At 48.4% G+C, this 15,687-nt stretch overlaps 2 protein-coding genes across 7 annotated transcripts in view; one reads left to right on the forward strand and one right to left on the reverse strand.

Annotated features, from left to right (window-relative positions):
* The window catches only part of NTNG2 (netrin G2), a 72,003-nt gene that overhangs the window by 54,569 nt on the left and 1,747 nt on the right, over positions 1-15,687 (forward strand). For 4 of the 5 annotated variants that reach the window (XM_030535754.1, XM_030535757.1, XM_030535755.1 and 1 more), the window contains 2 exons: positions 14,014-14,181; positions 15,490-15,624. In XM_030535754.1, coding sequence (XP_030391614.1) covers positions 14,014-14,181; positions 15,490-15,624 — 303 coding nt within the window. The remainder of the gene's footprint in view (positions 1-14,013; positions 14,182-15,489; positions 15,625-15,687) is intronic. The other variant, XM_030535758.1, reaches the window with a different exon arrangement.
* Positions 12,485-15,687, reverse strand: part of SETX (senataxin) — a 60,312-nt gene continuing 57,109 nt past the window's right edge. The window contains exon 27 of one of the 2 annotated variants that reach the window (XM_030535750.1): positions 12,485-12,782. In XM_030535750.1, the coding sequence (XP_030391610.1) occupies positions 12,626-12,782 (157 nt within the window). In that variant the 3' untranslated portion in view covers positions 12,485-12,625. The remainder of the gene's footprint in view (positions 12,783-15,687) is intronic. The other variant, XM_030535751.1, reaches the window with a different exon arrangement.

The following is a 15,687-nucleotide window of genomic DNA, read 5'->3' on the forward strand; positions in this document are numbered from 1 at the left end:
CCTTCTCAGACCAGGAAGTAGAGGGCAGAGCTGGAATTTGGGGGCATCTAAGATATCATTTTGAAGCTTTTACTTTGAGATTAGCCTTTCAAAGTCCTTCTGAGAATGAATAGCTGAGCCACAAAAGTTGCTTCTCTGTGTACTATAATGAGGACAAGGATGGGGGAGAAAGAAATCTGAGGTTTTATTTGCCTGTTTCTTTACCAGAAAAGAACAAACTTGACTCACCCCAAGCAAAGGGCACGTAGGATTTAGAAGGCTGGTTTTGTGTTTCCGCTTTGCACAACTCTAATAAGGCATTTTCAAAATGCAGGGGTAGGTCCTCCATACTCCTACTTCTGCTTTGACTTTCCAGCAGATTGATGAAAGTTGGGTTTGAGTGGGCAGTTGAGGATTTTTCTTGCATCAGGGAATTCTCCATAGTATAAAAGGCATGGTCAGGGAAAGAGGGCCTGGCCTGAGCACTGCTGCATTCTAGTGATTCCCCACCTAATGGAGTGGCCCCTCAGGGCCCATTGCGGGTGGGTGTAATTTAGAGCAGCCCCGAGAGTGCTCTAAGCTTGGCAAGGAATTGAATCAGCTATCTTTGCTCTGCTCCTCAGCCTCTTGAGTCCTGTACCAAACCCCTCTTGGCCAGACCTGAGGATATAATCTGCGAAGTTTTACATTTGGAAAGTGGGTTTGGAGGGAAGAGCCACACTTTAATGATCATCAGAATGATTCCATAAAATGCTTGGGGACAGGCTGAACACATACACTGGAAGTCCCAGAATATTATTTCTTAATATCTTCTAGACTGCCCAGTAGAGAGAACTTGTATCACTTTTTTGGGGAGAGAAGGTGGTTTGTTCATTTATTTATTTAGTTATTTATTTAGCTACATGCAGGCCTGGATTCTCTCTTCTTTTGGAGAAGAGGAAATGAAATGTTTCTGCTGTTAGTTTACAAGCCTCATGCACTTACTCTGCTGCTGTGCCTTCTGGATCTGATTTTCCTCATGAGGACATTTTCCACCACCAGTACATTAGTAACAGTCAGTCTTCTGGGGGAGTTGTTGGAAGCCAGTTGAGGGAAAGGCAATGCTTGATTGTGTGTGTGAGCTGGTGGAGTCTTTCCATCCCAGGGGCATTCAGCAGATGATCACTAACAGGAATTGGCCCTGTGGCTAAGCTCCAGATCCCACAGCTCCAAATGTCACCATTGCTTGGTGGGCCAGAAGGACCCTGACCACCACAGAAGGGGTAGGGGGAGAAAGAACACCAGAGGGAATGTAGAAGAACTTATAAAGGGGGTGTACCTGTGTTTAGTTTATCATCATCAAAGTCTTCAGTCCCATTGCCCTATAAATTCTCTGACCTCTCAGGCAAATCCACAGTTGCCTAGGGAGGCACCCCCAGCCTGTGCCGGCACCCCCAGCCTGTGCCCAACTCTTCCCAAACTCAGTACCTTACCTTTCCCACAAGGGTGATAGTTTCTTCTCTGGACCCTTTCTGAGCCCTTTCCCCCATAGCACTCCTTCAGCCTCCAATCTCCTTGGGTGGTACCTCTCCTCCCTGGAGATGAGTTTATCTAAACCCCAGGCCCTGCCCACTCCCAGCAGCCTCTGAGTGGAGTAGATAATTGGAGTCAGCTGCTTGGTTTTTCCCCTCCTACCCATTTTGTGACCTTGGGCTAGTCACTTCAGTTTCTCCATCTGTAAAATAGAAATAATACTTGCCTGTCTATACTAATATATGTAGTGAATGGGTACCTACAACCCACACTTGAAGATTATATTAGCTCAAAGAATGTGTGCCTATTATCTACACACCTGTAATAATGAAACTTGGGTCTCGTGTACATAACATGCACCCAATGTCATGTGATTTTTATCCATATTTGACCATAGCAGTGCTTTTGTGCGTAGCGTGTGTGTGTGTGTGTGAGAGATAGCGAGAGCGAGCGAGCGCATCTTGCTGAGCATCTGTCTCTTATGGTGCAATTAACGATCTGTCGAGGTAGGGGAGTGGCAGAAAGGCTGCATGTTTCTATCAGAGAGGGGTGAACAGCTCTGAGAGAAGACTCAGACCATTTTCCCCTGAGCATAGGACCTTTGTCGTTCTCTAGGCTGGAACCAGCCCCTCTCTGAAGGTTCTGGTTTACACCACTCACTTTTCAATAAATGATTTCTCCTTTCCCAGGCAGTGTCTGCAGCTCTAGGTTCTAATCCAGATCAGAACTAATGATAACAATAAAACCTGTTCTCATGGCCTTCTAGGCCCAGATGGTTCAGGGTGACTCCAAAGCTTTTGAAGAACAACATTTGTGACTGAAGGTTGCCGGGAAGAGAGGCTTAAAATATGATCCCCAGGGCTGCATGGGACTCCCAGCTGTTCTTGAACATGACCCTTCCAGAGAGAGCTGCCTGTCTGTTGGTGGCCTATCAAAAAGAGCCGGTAACCTGTGACCCACTTTCTGTGCAAAACCAGTTTCTTCCATTGAATTAACTGGTGTTAGGCTGCAACACAATGCCCCTGTTTCTCAATTGGGGTGCGCAGGACTGAGCTTCAAGCCTCTTGTTCCCCCCTTTTGTTCCTCTACTGACAATGTGTTACTCCTCTGGCTGAAATGGCCAGGGTGCTGAAAGCCCTAGACTCGATCCCCATTGATGGCTATGGCCTCTGCACAGATGTTGCCACAATACATTACATGTACATGACTAGGCCCAGATAGGAGGAGGCCCTAATTCTGATTGGCCCCGCTACATATGTTTAAAATCAGTGTAACTCTATTGTCATCAGTGGAGTTACTCCTAGAGCTGGGCCAGAACCCCAGCATTCTCCCCCTACCCCCTCGCATGGGCTCAAAATCCAGGTCTGAATTTTGCTGCTCAGGTCCCAGCTGTACTTTAGACACAGCTCTAGCCAGGAAGAAATTTTTAAAAATTCCTTTAAAATGCTGCCTTGTCTCTGGGCTGTTCCTCCTTCCTTTGGCATGTGTTCTGTTCTTTTACCCTCTCAATTTTTGCTTCCCACCCTGAGCAGTCACTGCCAAACAGCCAGCTGAGCTCCCTGCCTCTGTGCCTATCCAAGAGACGCTGAAAAAAACAGGTATTTAAAGCTAGGCTGATCTTTTTCCTCCTTCCCCATTTGTGCTTTCATGTACTAGCTGGCAGCAGTTGGGAGAAGAATGTGGAACGTAGACTAGAAGAGCAGATTAGATTTGTTTTTGATCTTTAAGTTGCATAGATCCACTAGCTGACTGCTCCTTTTAGCCGCTTGTAGTGTTCTTTGTGGTCAAGGTGGAGCTGTGGTCGTGTGTTAGTACGAACCTCTTTTGCCTTTCATGTTGCCAAGGAGCAAATGCAAGGTGGGAGGGGGAATAGAGTGCATTTAAAAACATAGGGACATAAGGACACTGAAGGGGAGCGACAACTAAAGGAAACTGAGGAGTCATGCTGAAGAGAAGTTAATCAAGTGCTTTTCTTAATCTGTTAATTTCCCTTTCCCACTTCCTTATAGAAACTTGTCCTCTTCTGTCAGATTTTGTGCTTTCCATGGTCAGGCAGTGGCATTCTTCCCCCGAAGTTGGGGTGATCAAAAAAACCCCACCTCTCTATCTCTTCTTTTTGGGGGGGGGGTGTTTCATGGTCCAGCCATCTCAATGGTATCAGTTCAGCTCTGGGAAAAGCAATTTGTTCGTTAGCTGCTCTGACAGAGCCAAGAGAAAGAGCACAGAAGTGGAATGCAAACCATCGGTTTTGTATAGGTCCTACATAAATATTAGCTACTCCACTTCCGTATTTATTTATTTTCTGTTGGCTTCCTAATGTTTGAACAACCCAGTTTCATCCTTTTTTAATGTGAGACTCGCGTGAATTTAATAAATGCTTCCCACAACTAGGAGAGTGAAAGAAACATCCAATTTACTGGAGCCCTCTTCCCCAGTATAGACAAGACCTAGGACACATCTTGTCTGTATTGAAAAAGCTCAGTGATGGTATCATCCTGATTTTTGCCATACTCCAATTCTAACTGAGAGGGTCTGGAAGAGAAATTTGTGTCTGTACCTCACACCCACAACTGCTATGTAAAACCATCTGTTAATGTCACAAAGCTACAATGGAAAAGTTCTTGGGATAAAGAGCATTAGTAATTCTTCTGACTCTGCAAAGACGAACAAGTGGAGGTGTATGTGAATGACTAAAAAGCAAAATGCCTCTAGGGCTGTTTTTTATTGTGACTCTAATTAAACCCTGGCCAATTAGTGAGGGGCTTTTTTCATATTCTCTTTAACACCCTATTAGTATCAATCGGCTTCCATTTTCCCAATGAAAAGGACACTGTCACCTACTTTTAGAGATTGTCATATTTTTTTACTCTGCATTGTTTATAATCCCCTAGTAGGGGCCAGGAAATCACATTTCTCTCCTTCTTGGGTTTGTTCTTTTAAATTTGGCAAAAATTAAGGAAGAAGAGGGGAAAAAAACCCCTCATATTACTCAACTGAAGCTTGAAATTAACAACATGGCTTTTTCATTTTACTTCCTGGTTTGTACACTAGCAAGAATGAAGATTGTCAACAAAATTGTGGCGCTAGGGTTTGCTACAGACACAGTGGGGAGGGCACACAGTGAGTTCTTTGCAATGGGAATGACAAATGGGCAGCCGTCTTGTGGTTTTAATTTCTTTGCAATGGTTTCTTGAGTTCCTTCACTGATTTTTAGGAAAATAGGCATGGCCAGAACACAGACCTGGGAGCTAGGCACTCCTAGTGACTGTGTTGCACTCAAACTTTCCACTTCTAGTCCTTTACTCTGCACTTGGTCACTATCCCATAGTGCCTCTAGGGGCGAAGGCCTCGGAAACTAAGCAATGCCTGTGGTGGTACATACACCTCTACCTTGATATAATGTGACCTGATATAACACGAATTTGGATATAACGCAGTAAAGCAGCGCTCCGGGAGGCCGGGCTGCACACTCTGGTGGATCAAAACAAGTTCGATAGAACGCGGTTTCACCTATAATGCGGTAAGATTTTTTGGCTCCCAAGCACAGCGTTATATCAGGGTAGAGGTGTATATAGCATGGGTGGGATCTGAAACATTACAAGCTGCACAGTTGTATAGGTGCCGGAATAAGTCAGCAGCACTCCATTGCAGTCAGTCAATGGGGCTCTGCCAGTTTATATCAGCAGAAGTTCTGGCTCTTCATCTCATAAACCCAACGCTGCTAGCTGACTCTTCTGTTTGCCTCAACCTCTTTTGTAATGTGACTTTCCTATATTACCTCTGCAAGAATTCACCAGCTCATCGGCAGCTGCCCCACTGCAGGTGGGCTCCCCTCAGTCCAAGGCTGATCCTGGAAAAGAAGGTAGGAGACTTGCTGCTGAACTGGTGTTACAGTCCAAGTAGGGACCGATGCTTAGAAATTGCTTGTTACTAGAATTCTCCGCTTTCCATGCATCTCTCTCTCCAGCCCAGTTGGGAAAGGCTCTGGTTTGGTCTGTGGCCTACACACCATTGGTAATGTGGAGAGGCTAGACTGAGCCTCCGGGTTTAGTCATATACGTGAAAGATGAAGACGATAAATGGTAGAAGAGATTGTTCTCAGCTTGGTGCTCGGGTGAACTGCGAGGATCATGGAAATCTAGTTGATTCCCGAGTTTAGACTGTGTTTGTAAAATGGAGTAACTTGGTAAATGGTCAGGAATGTGTTGTCTGGTGCATAGACTCTGTATGTTTTCTTGGCTTCTTGCCCTGTGCTTATGTGACCAAGGTGCACTGTAGACACTACACGAGGGAATCTCAGGAGATGGCATGCTGGGCTTTGGAGCCTGAGGCTCAGCTTACCTTGCCTAGTGCCCCTCCTTCCTGGTTCATACTGATACATTCAGTGCTGGCAGCAGACTGGCACTATCCAACTCTGTTTCCCAGTCGATGAGCCCCTGGCAAGTCCCTGCTGTATAAATTAGCATCCCTTTTAATATAGAATCTAATGTGTATTAGCACTGGGCCCACACTGAAACCCAAGATCTTGAAACGTGAGGGGCTTGGAATGGAGGGCTGGAATTCGTACCTAGATCTGGCATTCATTGTTGGTCCCTATCTCCATAACAATGTCAAGCCAAAAACCTGAAGCCAAACCCTGCCCCAACTTTGGGGCATTTGAAATCTTTGTGGTTTGGGCCCAGCTCTAAACTACACGTAGATATGATACTGTATGTGGAGAGATGGAGTCATATTATCCATATCTATGCTAGATTGTGCTGATAAAAGGTGTACCTGGTTGGTAAGGATCTTTGTAATGGCCTTTATGAAATAATTGGGACACTGAGTTCTAGTTCTAGCTTTGCATCTGAATCTGACCTTGATTGAGTCATTTTTCCCTCCCTCTGTCTCAGTTGCTCTGTCTGTAAAATAGGTCTAATGATGTCCACCTTTGCAGAGTGCTTTGAGATCGATGAATGCAAAGCACTATATAAGTGCTAAGACTTGCTATCACCTGAGAAGATACATTAGAAATGGCCCGGCTCCCAGTGATGTCTGACCACCATGAGGGGGTTTCCTCAGACCTGTATTCTCACATAGTCCATCTGCAGTTTGTTCTTCAGGTTTGAGTTGCTTATGTGAAATCCAGCTAATTCTGAGCTGACAATATTTAAACAAATCAAGAAGAAAATAATTGTCTTGCATTCTGTCAATTAACAGGGACAGGTGCTTTCTTCTCTGGATGGAATTAAAAGTGTTTCAAGACCAACTTAAGTTTCTACCATTTGGATTGTTGCCAAGTGAGCTAATAGGCATCCCTTCTGTTTAAGGAAGGAGTTAGAAATGGTGGCTAGAGGATCCTCTGTAGCTGGTGAGATTCCAGCTACAGCTTTCCTCTTCTGTATAGTTAGGCTGTAGAATAGCCATATGCTGCCAGCAAACCCAACAGCTCCTTGCATGAGGAAAGGTAATTTTACTGCTTCTAACCGTTGTTGAAGACACTAATTTCCATGGAGCATTGATGGTTTTTAGAAATTGGGATGGGGGGAGCAGAGAAATTTGATACTGCTCCACCCTCCCAGTCACTTTGTCTGACTGAAGCTCCCTACACAGCCTCTATGAGGAACAAATACAGTGTCTACATTAAGCTGATGTTCTCTGTGTTGGTGCCATTTCAAGCTGTTCGGCGTCCAGCAAACCCAACAGGGCTTGGACCCAAACCTGTTCCACAGGAGCCTCCTGAAAACATCCGAGGTAAGGAGGTGCTCTCGGGCTTGGAGCCTGTGTCAAAGGGAAGCGAAGACAGAGCAAGGGGGCTCTCTTCCAATGTCAATAAAACGCGGATGCATATCAGTCATTAGAATAACTAGGAGGAGCAGACCATGGGTAGCTAATTCCCAGGTGGATCATAAGAGATTTGGGCTGGACTAGCCCCTTAAGGCTATGAACGATCAGCAGCCTGTATCCTGGAGCTCTTTCTTCATAAGCTTGTAGGATCAATGGATGAAGACAGACTGGGATGGGAAGAATGGTCTTGAGTTGTGAGATCTAGATTCTCTCTCTGGCTGGGCCACTGACTTAGTGTGACCATATTCAAGTCACTTCTCTTTTCTACACCTTCAGTTTCCCATCTGTAAAAAGGGGATGATGAAGCTTATCTTGGAGGGGTGTCTGTGATTATAAATCCACTCTTGCTTGTGAATCACTTGGAGTGCCTTGGGTGGAAGATGCCAGAAGCAGGCAGTCCCATTTTTTTTCAATGAGAATAAAGTTGGTGACCTTTAAACAAGCTTATTTAGAATCAGTTGGGGGAGGAGGGAAGGTGGTGTCTCAGGTCCTCAAGCTGGTTGCCAATAATACATGGGAAATGGTTTCCTCAACCAGCCAGATGCCCTGTTGCACCAGAGCTTTGCTTTCCTAGCTAGAAGCTGTGGTTCCACACCCCAGTTACCTGAAAAGACACCAGCCAAAGGTGCTGTATTTAGAAGAGATTTCACCTGCTGCAGTGGAGAATGCCACACGCCCCTCCCCCTGACCAATCAAATGGCTAGTTTAATTAGGCTAATCAGCCACCCTGAACTGACATAGTTAAGCCTAATTAGCTGATCCCTGGATTCTTAAACCTCCTCCCCCCAGAGAGTTTTTTTTCCTTTGGGTTCCTCAGAGCCATAGGCACCTAGTAAAAGCCAGTCTCCTTGTGCAGCTGCAGCAATGGAGAAGCCAGGGGCCTGATTTTTCCATGGCCTTGTACCTCACCTCAGCGTCTGAGGCTGTCCCAAGTGGGTATAAAACCCAACTGTGCACTCACCGCTGTGCTAGTCTGTTGCACCCACTGCGCCCAAACATGACACAACGGAGAACTGAGTCCCCCATCTATGTTACAAACACTGCCTAGCTCCAAAGCCTGGCTGAGCCTGCTGGCCTGCTGTGCTACTCCAAACAATGGCTTTGCCAGGACATGAGAGTTGACTTTGGGACTGGGGGGGAGGCTCACGTGGGAACCTCCAAGTATTAAGAAGGAAGGGGTGTTCCAATCCCCCATGCTTGCTCCCCAACAAATTCCTTAAGTGTTTATTCACTTTTCTTTTACTTCATCTCATCCCTCTTTTAGTGAAGTGGGCAGCAGGTGGGGGCCATTTGCCTCAATCCCTTACCATGGGGTGGGACATCAGGGATCTCTCCTGCTATTTGCCTTGTTATCTCTGCAGCCCCCTCAGCCTCAAATTAAGTTCAGAACGGGCTTGTCAAATGCCCCCGAATCAACCATAGTTTTGCTGATTCTAAATGCCACTGAGCCGGAGGGTTTCACTGCCCTGGGGACTGGCACAAAGGTGTGCAGGTGTTCTGGCATGTGTGTATGGGGGCGGGATTGCGTTCTGCTGGCTGCACTGTATTACGTGCTGCCCTTCATCCTGTGCCAAGCCCCCAGCCTGGTGAGCGGCAACAGTGGGAGAAGAGGCACGCCAGCAGCACTGAGCTGAACTGCTCTGATCACAGTTAATCAAAAAGAAAACCCAGACAGGATTGGGGCTCTGTCACCATGGAAGCTTCAGCCTAGTGAGGCTCCCCCCAGGCTAAAGCCACCTGGCTAGGGGCTAGCAAACAGCCCACCTGTCCAAGGGCTGGCAGCTGCCTAATAGCTAAAAGCAGCTTGGGCTGCCTGCCGGGTTCACGTTTCACTGATGGGGCTACAGCTGAAACTAGTCAGGATGGATACTCAGGCCCTCAGCGAGAAGTAACTCAACTCAGGAGCAGAGGCACCTGGGAGACGCTGGTGACTGTCGCTTTGTTCACTGTGTGGCCCAGATGCTCACTGAAAGCACTGCACCGATCAGCCTGCCTGCCCGCGCCCAGCTAACCCCCGAGTTGTTCTCCAGAGGGGAGTATTGTAATGCAGTGGAGCATGGGCCACGAGCAGCAACCCTGCATTGGCCCCAGCACCCTGGCCGGGCCGAGTGCACTGGGTCTGTCTTTGCCCTGGCATCTTCAACCTAAGGCACGACAGGCGCTTTGCAAAGGCAAATGAGGCCCCACTTAAAAGTGGCTGCCGTTGCGGAAACTGAGGCACGGGGCATTTAAGTGACTTGCCAGAGTTTTACACCATGGGTGTGCTACAGCAGGGGCAGGAACCCAGGGAGGGGCTGGCTCCAGTGCAGAGGGTTCACCAGCAGCCAGAAGGCTGCCCGTTTCCCTCCATGCCCTGCCACTAAGGCCTCATTATTATGCTGTATATTGTGTAGTGCCTACTAGCCCCCCAGGCAGGATGCTGCTGCCCAATACCTTGGTCTAATCACCAGATCCCTGCTCGTTTCCATCGTGCTTGGCATCGTACAGCCAGTAGCTCTTCGGGGCAAGGCCCGTCTGGGCCTAAGCCCAGGCCCAGGGCTGTGATGTGGGCAAGGGCAGTGCATTGATTACATTCTGGGATGCTGCCAGTGGGGTAGAAGACCCTGCTTGGGGTTGACTGTGACCCAAGCAATTGTCAGCCCTCTGCCCGCCCCACTTTTGGCTCCGCAAGGCCTAGTGGTCTGGCTACAAAGGCTGGGTCAGTCCCTCTGTGGCTGGCAACCCAGTCTGGCAGCTGGCCCTGCCTGTGACTGGCACGTCATCCTGGCCAGTGCCAGGGATGCAGCCTGCAGCGTTCCCCCCGTCCAGCCCGCTGGGAGGTGCGTGGCTCCACCTGCCTGTTTGGGGAGGGCAGCTAAGGGGAGCTGAGAAGCTGCACCCAGGCTCTGCTGTTAGGAACATGTCTCTGAAGCGCTGTAAGCTGGGAGCTTGCCCTCAGGGGGGCGGGTAATGCCATTCTAGCATGACACAGTGAACCCCCCACAACCCCTCAAGAAGGAGCACGTCTCTGAGAGAGACAGCTCCCCCCAGGGATGCACAGCATGTCTTTTTGCTGACCGCTGCTGGGATGGGGTAGGGGTGTTACTCAGCCAGCATCCGCTGGCTTACAAAATAACGCTCGCTGGTGTCGCTTTGCTGGTTGGTTCATGAGCATCCATCACTGGGCCATTTTGCCTGGCACTGCAATCACTCACCCTAGACCCTAGCAAGGTGGGAGGCTGAAGGGTCATAAGCACAGCAATGGGGTGGGGGAAACAAGCGGGGAATCTGTTGATTAGAACAAGGTATTGGGCATCAGGCCTCCTAGAGCCTAGTCCTAGTGCCACACCTGATGCATGATATAATATTGCGCTAGTCACGTAACTGCCTTGTGCCTCAGTTTCCCCATCATAAAAGAGAGCTAAAAACACCTACCGTACCACCCAGGGCCTTTGGGAGGCTTTGCTAATGAAGCTCTTGTAAAGAGGTTTGCGCTCCTCAGATGAAAGACAGCTATGAAATCGCTACGCGCAGGAAAAATAGAGAGATGGACAGCGTGAGGCTGGGGCTTTTTTGCTGGAGAGCAGTTTGTAATTCAAGAGGGGTTAGGATGTTTACTCTCAAATGAAAGAGGCTTGTCTCATCTCCTTCCTTCCCCCAGGAAACAAGTTATCTGGTGTTTTTTTTTTCTTTTAAAGTCTATTTCAAGCATAGTTGAAACTATACCTCACGGGGACGCCTGCACCAGCTCTTGCTGGCTGATTGACGGTTCTTCCTAAACAAAAATGAAGAGTAAAAATTCATCCCTGTGTAGAGGGTCTGCATGAGGCCCTGAATCTCCCTGACACTTTTGCACTGGGGTGAACTTTCCCCTGGAGGCACATGAGCTTGGAAGGTGCTTTGTTTGGCCTAAGAATGCCTATGGGGCAGGTAGGCAGCATAGCTACTCACCGCTTAAGGCTGTCTCCAGAGTGAGGGGACAGCCCTGGGACAATCGCAGCTCAGAGTGTTTGGATCATAGCATGCTTTCAATGGGTGGGCAGGGCGTGGATCAGGTGCCTGCATTAGTGATTAGAACAGGTGACTCAGCCTTGGGAGTCCCACTTTTTATCTCTTGCTCTTCCACTGACCCATTTCAGCAAACCGCTGCCATCCCCCCGTGACTCAGTTTCCCCACTTGTAAAGTGGGGGATAACTGACCCTTTCCCACAGCCTGGGAGTGTTGTGAAATTTAATCTTTGTAAAGGAAAGTGGCCACCTTAGCTAGGCAGCTCTTAGCTGTGTTCACCCTGGAAGCTCCTTGGGAAGAGAACATGTCATCTTCAGCCTTGTGCAACCCTGAGCGTAGTGTGGGCACATGAATTAACAGAGCAGGGTGAAGTTTTATTACCTGAGTCTTTGTTATAGGTTGGCACCCCAGGCAGCAAGCCTGTCGGGCAGCCTCCTCTTCTCATCCCTGCTAGGGTTTAAAAAAGGACAAAGCATCCCAGGCACTGAAACCCATTAGCCCTCATTGGAAGCAAAGGCCACTAATGTAATCACCATGGAAATGCACTGAAGTACTACTCTAACGGGCATGTTAGCAGCAAAGGTTTCTCGCTGCTGGGAGAGCTCTGAGTAAGTCCCCTTCGCAGTGGGGCCGGCTACTTGCCTTCCACTGCTAGTGGGAATTTTCTCTCTCTCTCTCTCTTCTAGAGCATTGAGCTGTATTTTTTTCTTTTATCTCACATGCAGCTGCTCCAAAGAGCAAACCAGGCCCCACAGCACACTCTGCTGGCAAGAAGCATGCGAAGAAGCCAGGTACTGCCTCCTGTAGTGTGGTAGCTGGTGTGCTGGTAGGAGAGCCCTGCCTGGTACCAAGCTTTAGAGCAGGAGCTCTTTCAGCTGTAATTGGGCTAGATAATACGGTCTAGATAATACTTAGTCCTGCCTTGAGTGCAGGGGACTGGACTAGAAGTCCTCTCGAGGTCCCTTCCAGTCCTACACATCTATGAGTCCATGAATTGCTAGCACTTTTTTGTATGCTATTTGGTGTGACCTACATTAAATGGAATCCACAGGAGATAGCTATTTTTAAATGGTTAGACTGGTCTAGCTTTAGCCTGACTGTCTAATCTGATAAATTCCTCTACACATATGTAAAGCGGGGGGCAGGAGCCAGGAACAGTAACTCTGCTTTTCACTGAACTCTGTGCAATAGAGCACTTTTATGGGTGGAATTTCTTACACACCAAACTTTAGGGGGAAAAAAACACGTGAGAAATGTAGAAAGCCACCAGCTGTCTTGAGCAGAAATAGATTTCAGCAATGCCAACGTGATGTTCTTGGCTTACTCCATTATTGTTCTAGCACCAGAGCTGCTCTCCCGCAGGGTGGGAAGTGAATGTGTGTTAAGTGATGAGAAAAAGCTTGTTTTTAATTTTTCCAAGCCGCTTCCAAGATCTCCAAACTCATCAGGCTCAAATCTGGCTCTGGCCCAGTGGCACCTGTTGAAACATTTAGAGGTAAGAGGGAGAAATGATGGTTGGTAGGAAAACAGAAAACTGAAACTAGGACACTGCAAGCTTTGGAGGGATCTTTTCTAACCCTGTGATCAAGATTATCCTCGCCTTTAAAAAAAACCACCCAAAAACACCACCTACCTGGGTCAGGGAGGTGTCAGACACTTAGAAGACTAGCAGTTACACTTGTCTCTGAATACATCTGCTATTTATCATTATAAGAAAGAATCCTTATGATAAAATAACCTTCACACACTTACAACAGCCAGCAATACCCAATTAGAAAATTCCATGAACATTAACTGAGCAGGCAAATTTTATTTCATTGAAATTCAGTGTTTACAATTCATCGGAAAGGCACTGTGAACTGTGGGGGAAAACTCTGCCTGGCTCTTTCATAGAAGCAGATCTCACTCCCCATCCCCATAAACCTCCCCTCCCCTCCATGTGCATGTCAGCTTGTGTCACCTGCATTCTGTCTCCCTGCCATCCTTTGTGTTACACTAACAGTCAAGATAGGCTTGAACCAAATCTCCAGCATCCCCCAACTACTGGGAAAGGTCAGACCTGGTCTGTCCTTTGCAGCTTGGGCCTGTTTCTACTGCACCTTCTGCTCCTTTCAGCCTCTTTATTCTGCTGCTGGTGACTAGACAGCAGAACATTGACGCAGGATGGAACTAGCAACATGAACTAGACACGCATCAGCCCCTCTCTTGTGCCAGTCCGTTCCCCGTTATCCTGTCAAGCTCCCCAGGCAAACTTGTCACCCTAAGCCAGAACGCTGCCAGTGCAGCAAGACAGACATTTCTAGCCATCTTATCCTCTTGTGTGTCAATGGAGAATAAGGACAAAAGCTCTCAGTAGCCACCCTGATTTATTTCCAGGAGCAGGATTTTAAACTGCTGGGTTGTGGCTTAGAAGGGTGTGTACCCATCTACACCTTAGGAACAAGGCCTTAAAAACAGCCTTTTCCTGCAATGAGAGCAGGGTAGTTACTCTCAAACCCTGATCACCCACATCCCAGCAGAGGCCTGCAACCAACCCAGCTGTCTGTCTCCATATTTTTGAGGGGAGGGGGAATTGTATTGTCAAAAAAGAACCCCTCTGAATCCTCTGGATTTGTGTCACTACTTTATTGCCTCTGATGGCACATGGCTATTCTGTGCCATGGGGATGACTGCATGCCAGGGACTTCTCTCACTTCTCTTCCCAAAAGACTGCGAGTGTTATGGCCACTCCAACCGCTGCAGCTACATTGACTTCCTGAATGTGGTGACCTGCGTCAGCTGCAAACACAACACCAGGGGGCAGCACTGCCAGCATTGCCGCCTCGGGTTCTACCGGAACGGCTCGGCAGAGCTAGACGACGAGAATGTGTGCATAGGTGAGTAGCGGGGGCACTATGGCACGTGGCGGGTTCTCCTCTCCGGGGAGTTTCACTAGGTCGCTACTTCACATCTGGCCGAACGTAGTTACCAGCCGCTGGCTGTGTGGTGGCCTGTGAGAACGGAGCCTGGTGGCCATCCAATTTCTGGCCAGCAATCAGTGCAGAGGCCAAGGGGTTAATTGGTCTTAAAGACTAAATAATTCTGTCTCTCCCAAAGGAGATATTTCATCTCCAGCTCAGTTAAGGTGCATGATAGCCCAGGATAGGGGAAGCTTGCACTGCCCTAGAAAGGAAGCCTGGAGTTGAACTGGCAAACTCAAGGTAACTGGTATGCTATCCCCATTTCCCTTAGCCAGCCTAACCTCCAGCCCAGCTGTTCAGCTCTTGCTGGATTATTCCCGCCAATGGCATGGTTCAGCAGTAGAGGCAGTTGTTGCAGCTTTGCTGTGCTATTCCCCGCTGCTCTCACTCTGAATGAGCCTTGAGGCTGTGGCCCCACTGGGCACTAATTCACTCAGCCTTGAGAAAGAGAGGACAATGGTGCTCGCCCATCTCTTGCCAGTCCCTCTGAGCAAAGCAGCGTGCTGCTGGGTCTGATCCCTTTGATCCAGGGAAGAGGGACTCCCTTCTCCCCATGCTGCCAGCATTCCACAAGCCCTGAGTAAAAAACCACTTCACCTTTGAGGCAATTAAATGGACTTCCAGGTACACCTCTACCCCGCTAGAACGCGAATTCGGCTATAACGCGGTAAAGCAGTGCTCCAGAGGGGTGGGGCTGCGCATGCCGGCGGATCAAAGCAAGTTCGCTATAACGCAGTTTCACCTATAATGCGCTAAGATTTTTTGGCTCCCGAGGACAGCGTTATATCGGGGTAGAGGTGCAGTTTGGTGTGGTCGACCCTTCAGCTACAATCCGCAGACTCAAGCTTGCGTGTGGACATTGAGCCAGTGGTATGTTGCGTAAGGGGAGAAGCTTGGCCAAAATATGCCCTCCCTTCCCACCACTTGTGGTGAGCTGTGCGCTTGGCTACTGCTCTCCAGCCCAGAACAAGCTGCACTTTAGTAGAAGGTAAAGCAGAATCTGTGTATAAATTGCTGTTGTTGCAAAAGGCAGCCCAGACCTGCAAGGTGGGGTACTTGTAAAAGTTCACTCCTAAAAGCCCAGGATTAAATGAGCAGCTCAGAGTGCCAGCCCTTCCCAAGGCCCTGTCAGCGTGCAGAGCCCTGTCAGAAAGGCATGGAGAGCTCCCTGGTGCTCAGCGTGCACAGGCTGCTGTAGTAACTAGCTCCCATGCGTTTGGACAGAATGCAACTGCAATCAAATCGGGTCGTTGCACGATCGCTGTAATGAGACCGGCTACTGTGAATGCAGAGAAGGTGCTGCTGGGCCCAAGTGTGATGACTGCCTTCCCAATTACTACTGGAGACAGGGTTGTTTTCGTAAGTACCGCAGGCCAGCGGGGAGCAGCAGGGTAACAAATGCACAGCAGCACCCACAAAGCC

The sequence above is a fragment of the Gopherus evgoodei genome, chromosome 16 (assembly GCF_007399415.2).
Source record: "Gopherus evgoodei ecotype Sinaloan lineage chromosome 16, rGopEvg1_v1.p, whole genome shotgun sequence".
NCBI lineage: Eukaryota > Metazoa > Chordata > Testudines > Testudinidae > Gopherus > Gopherus evgoodei.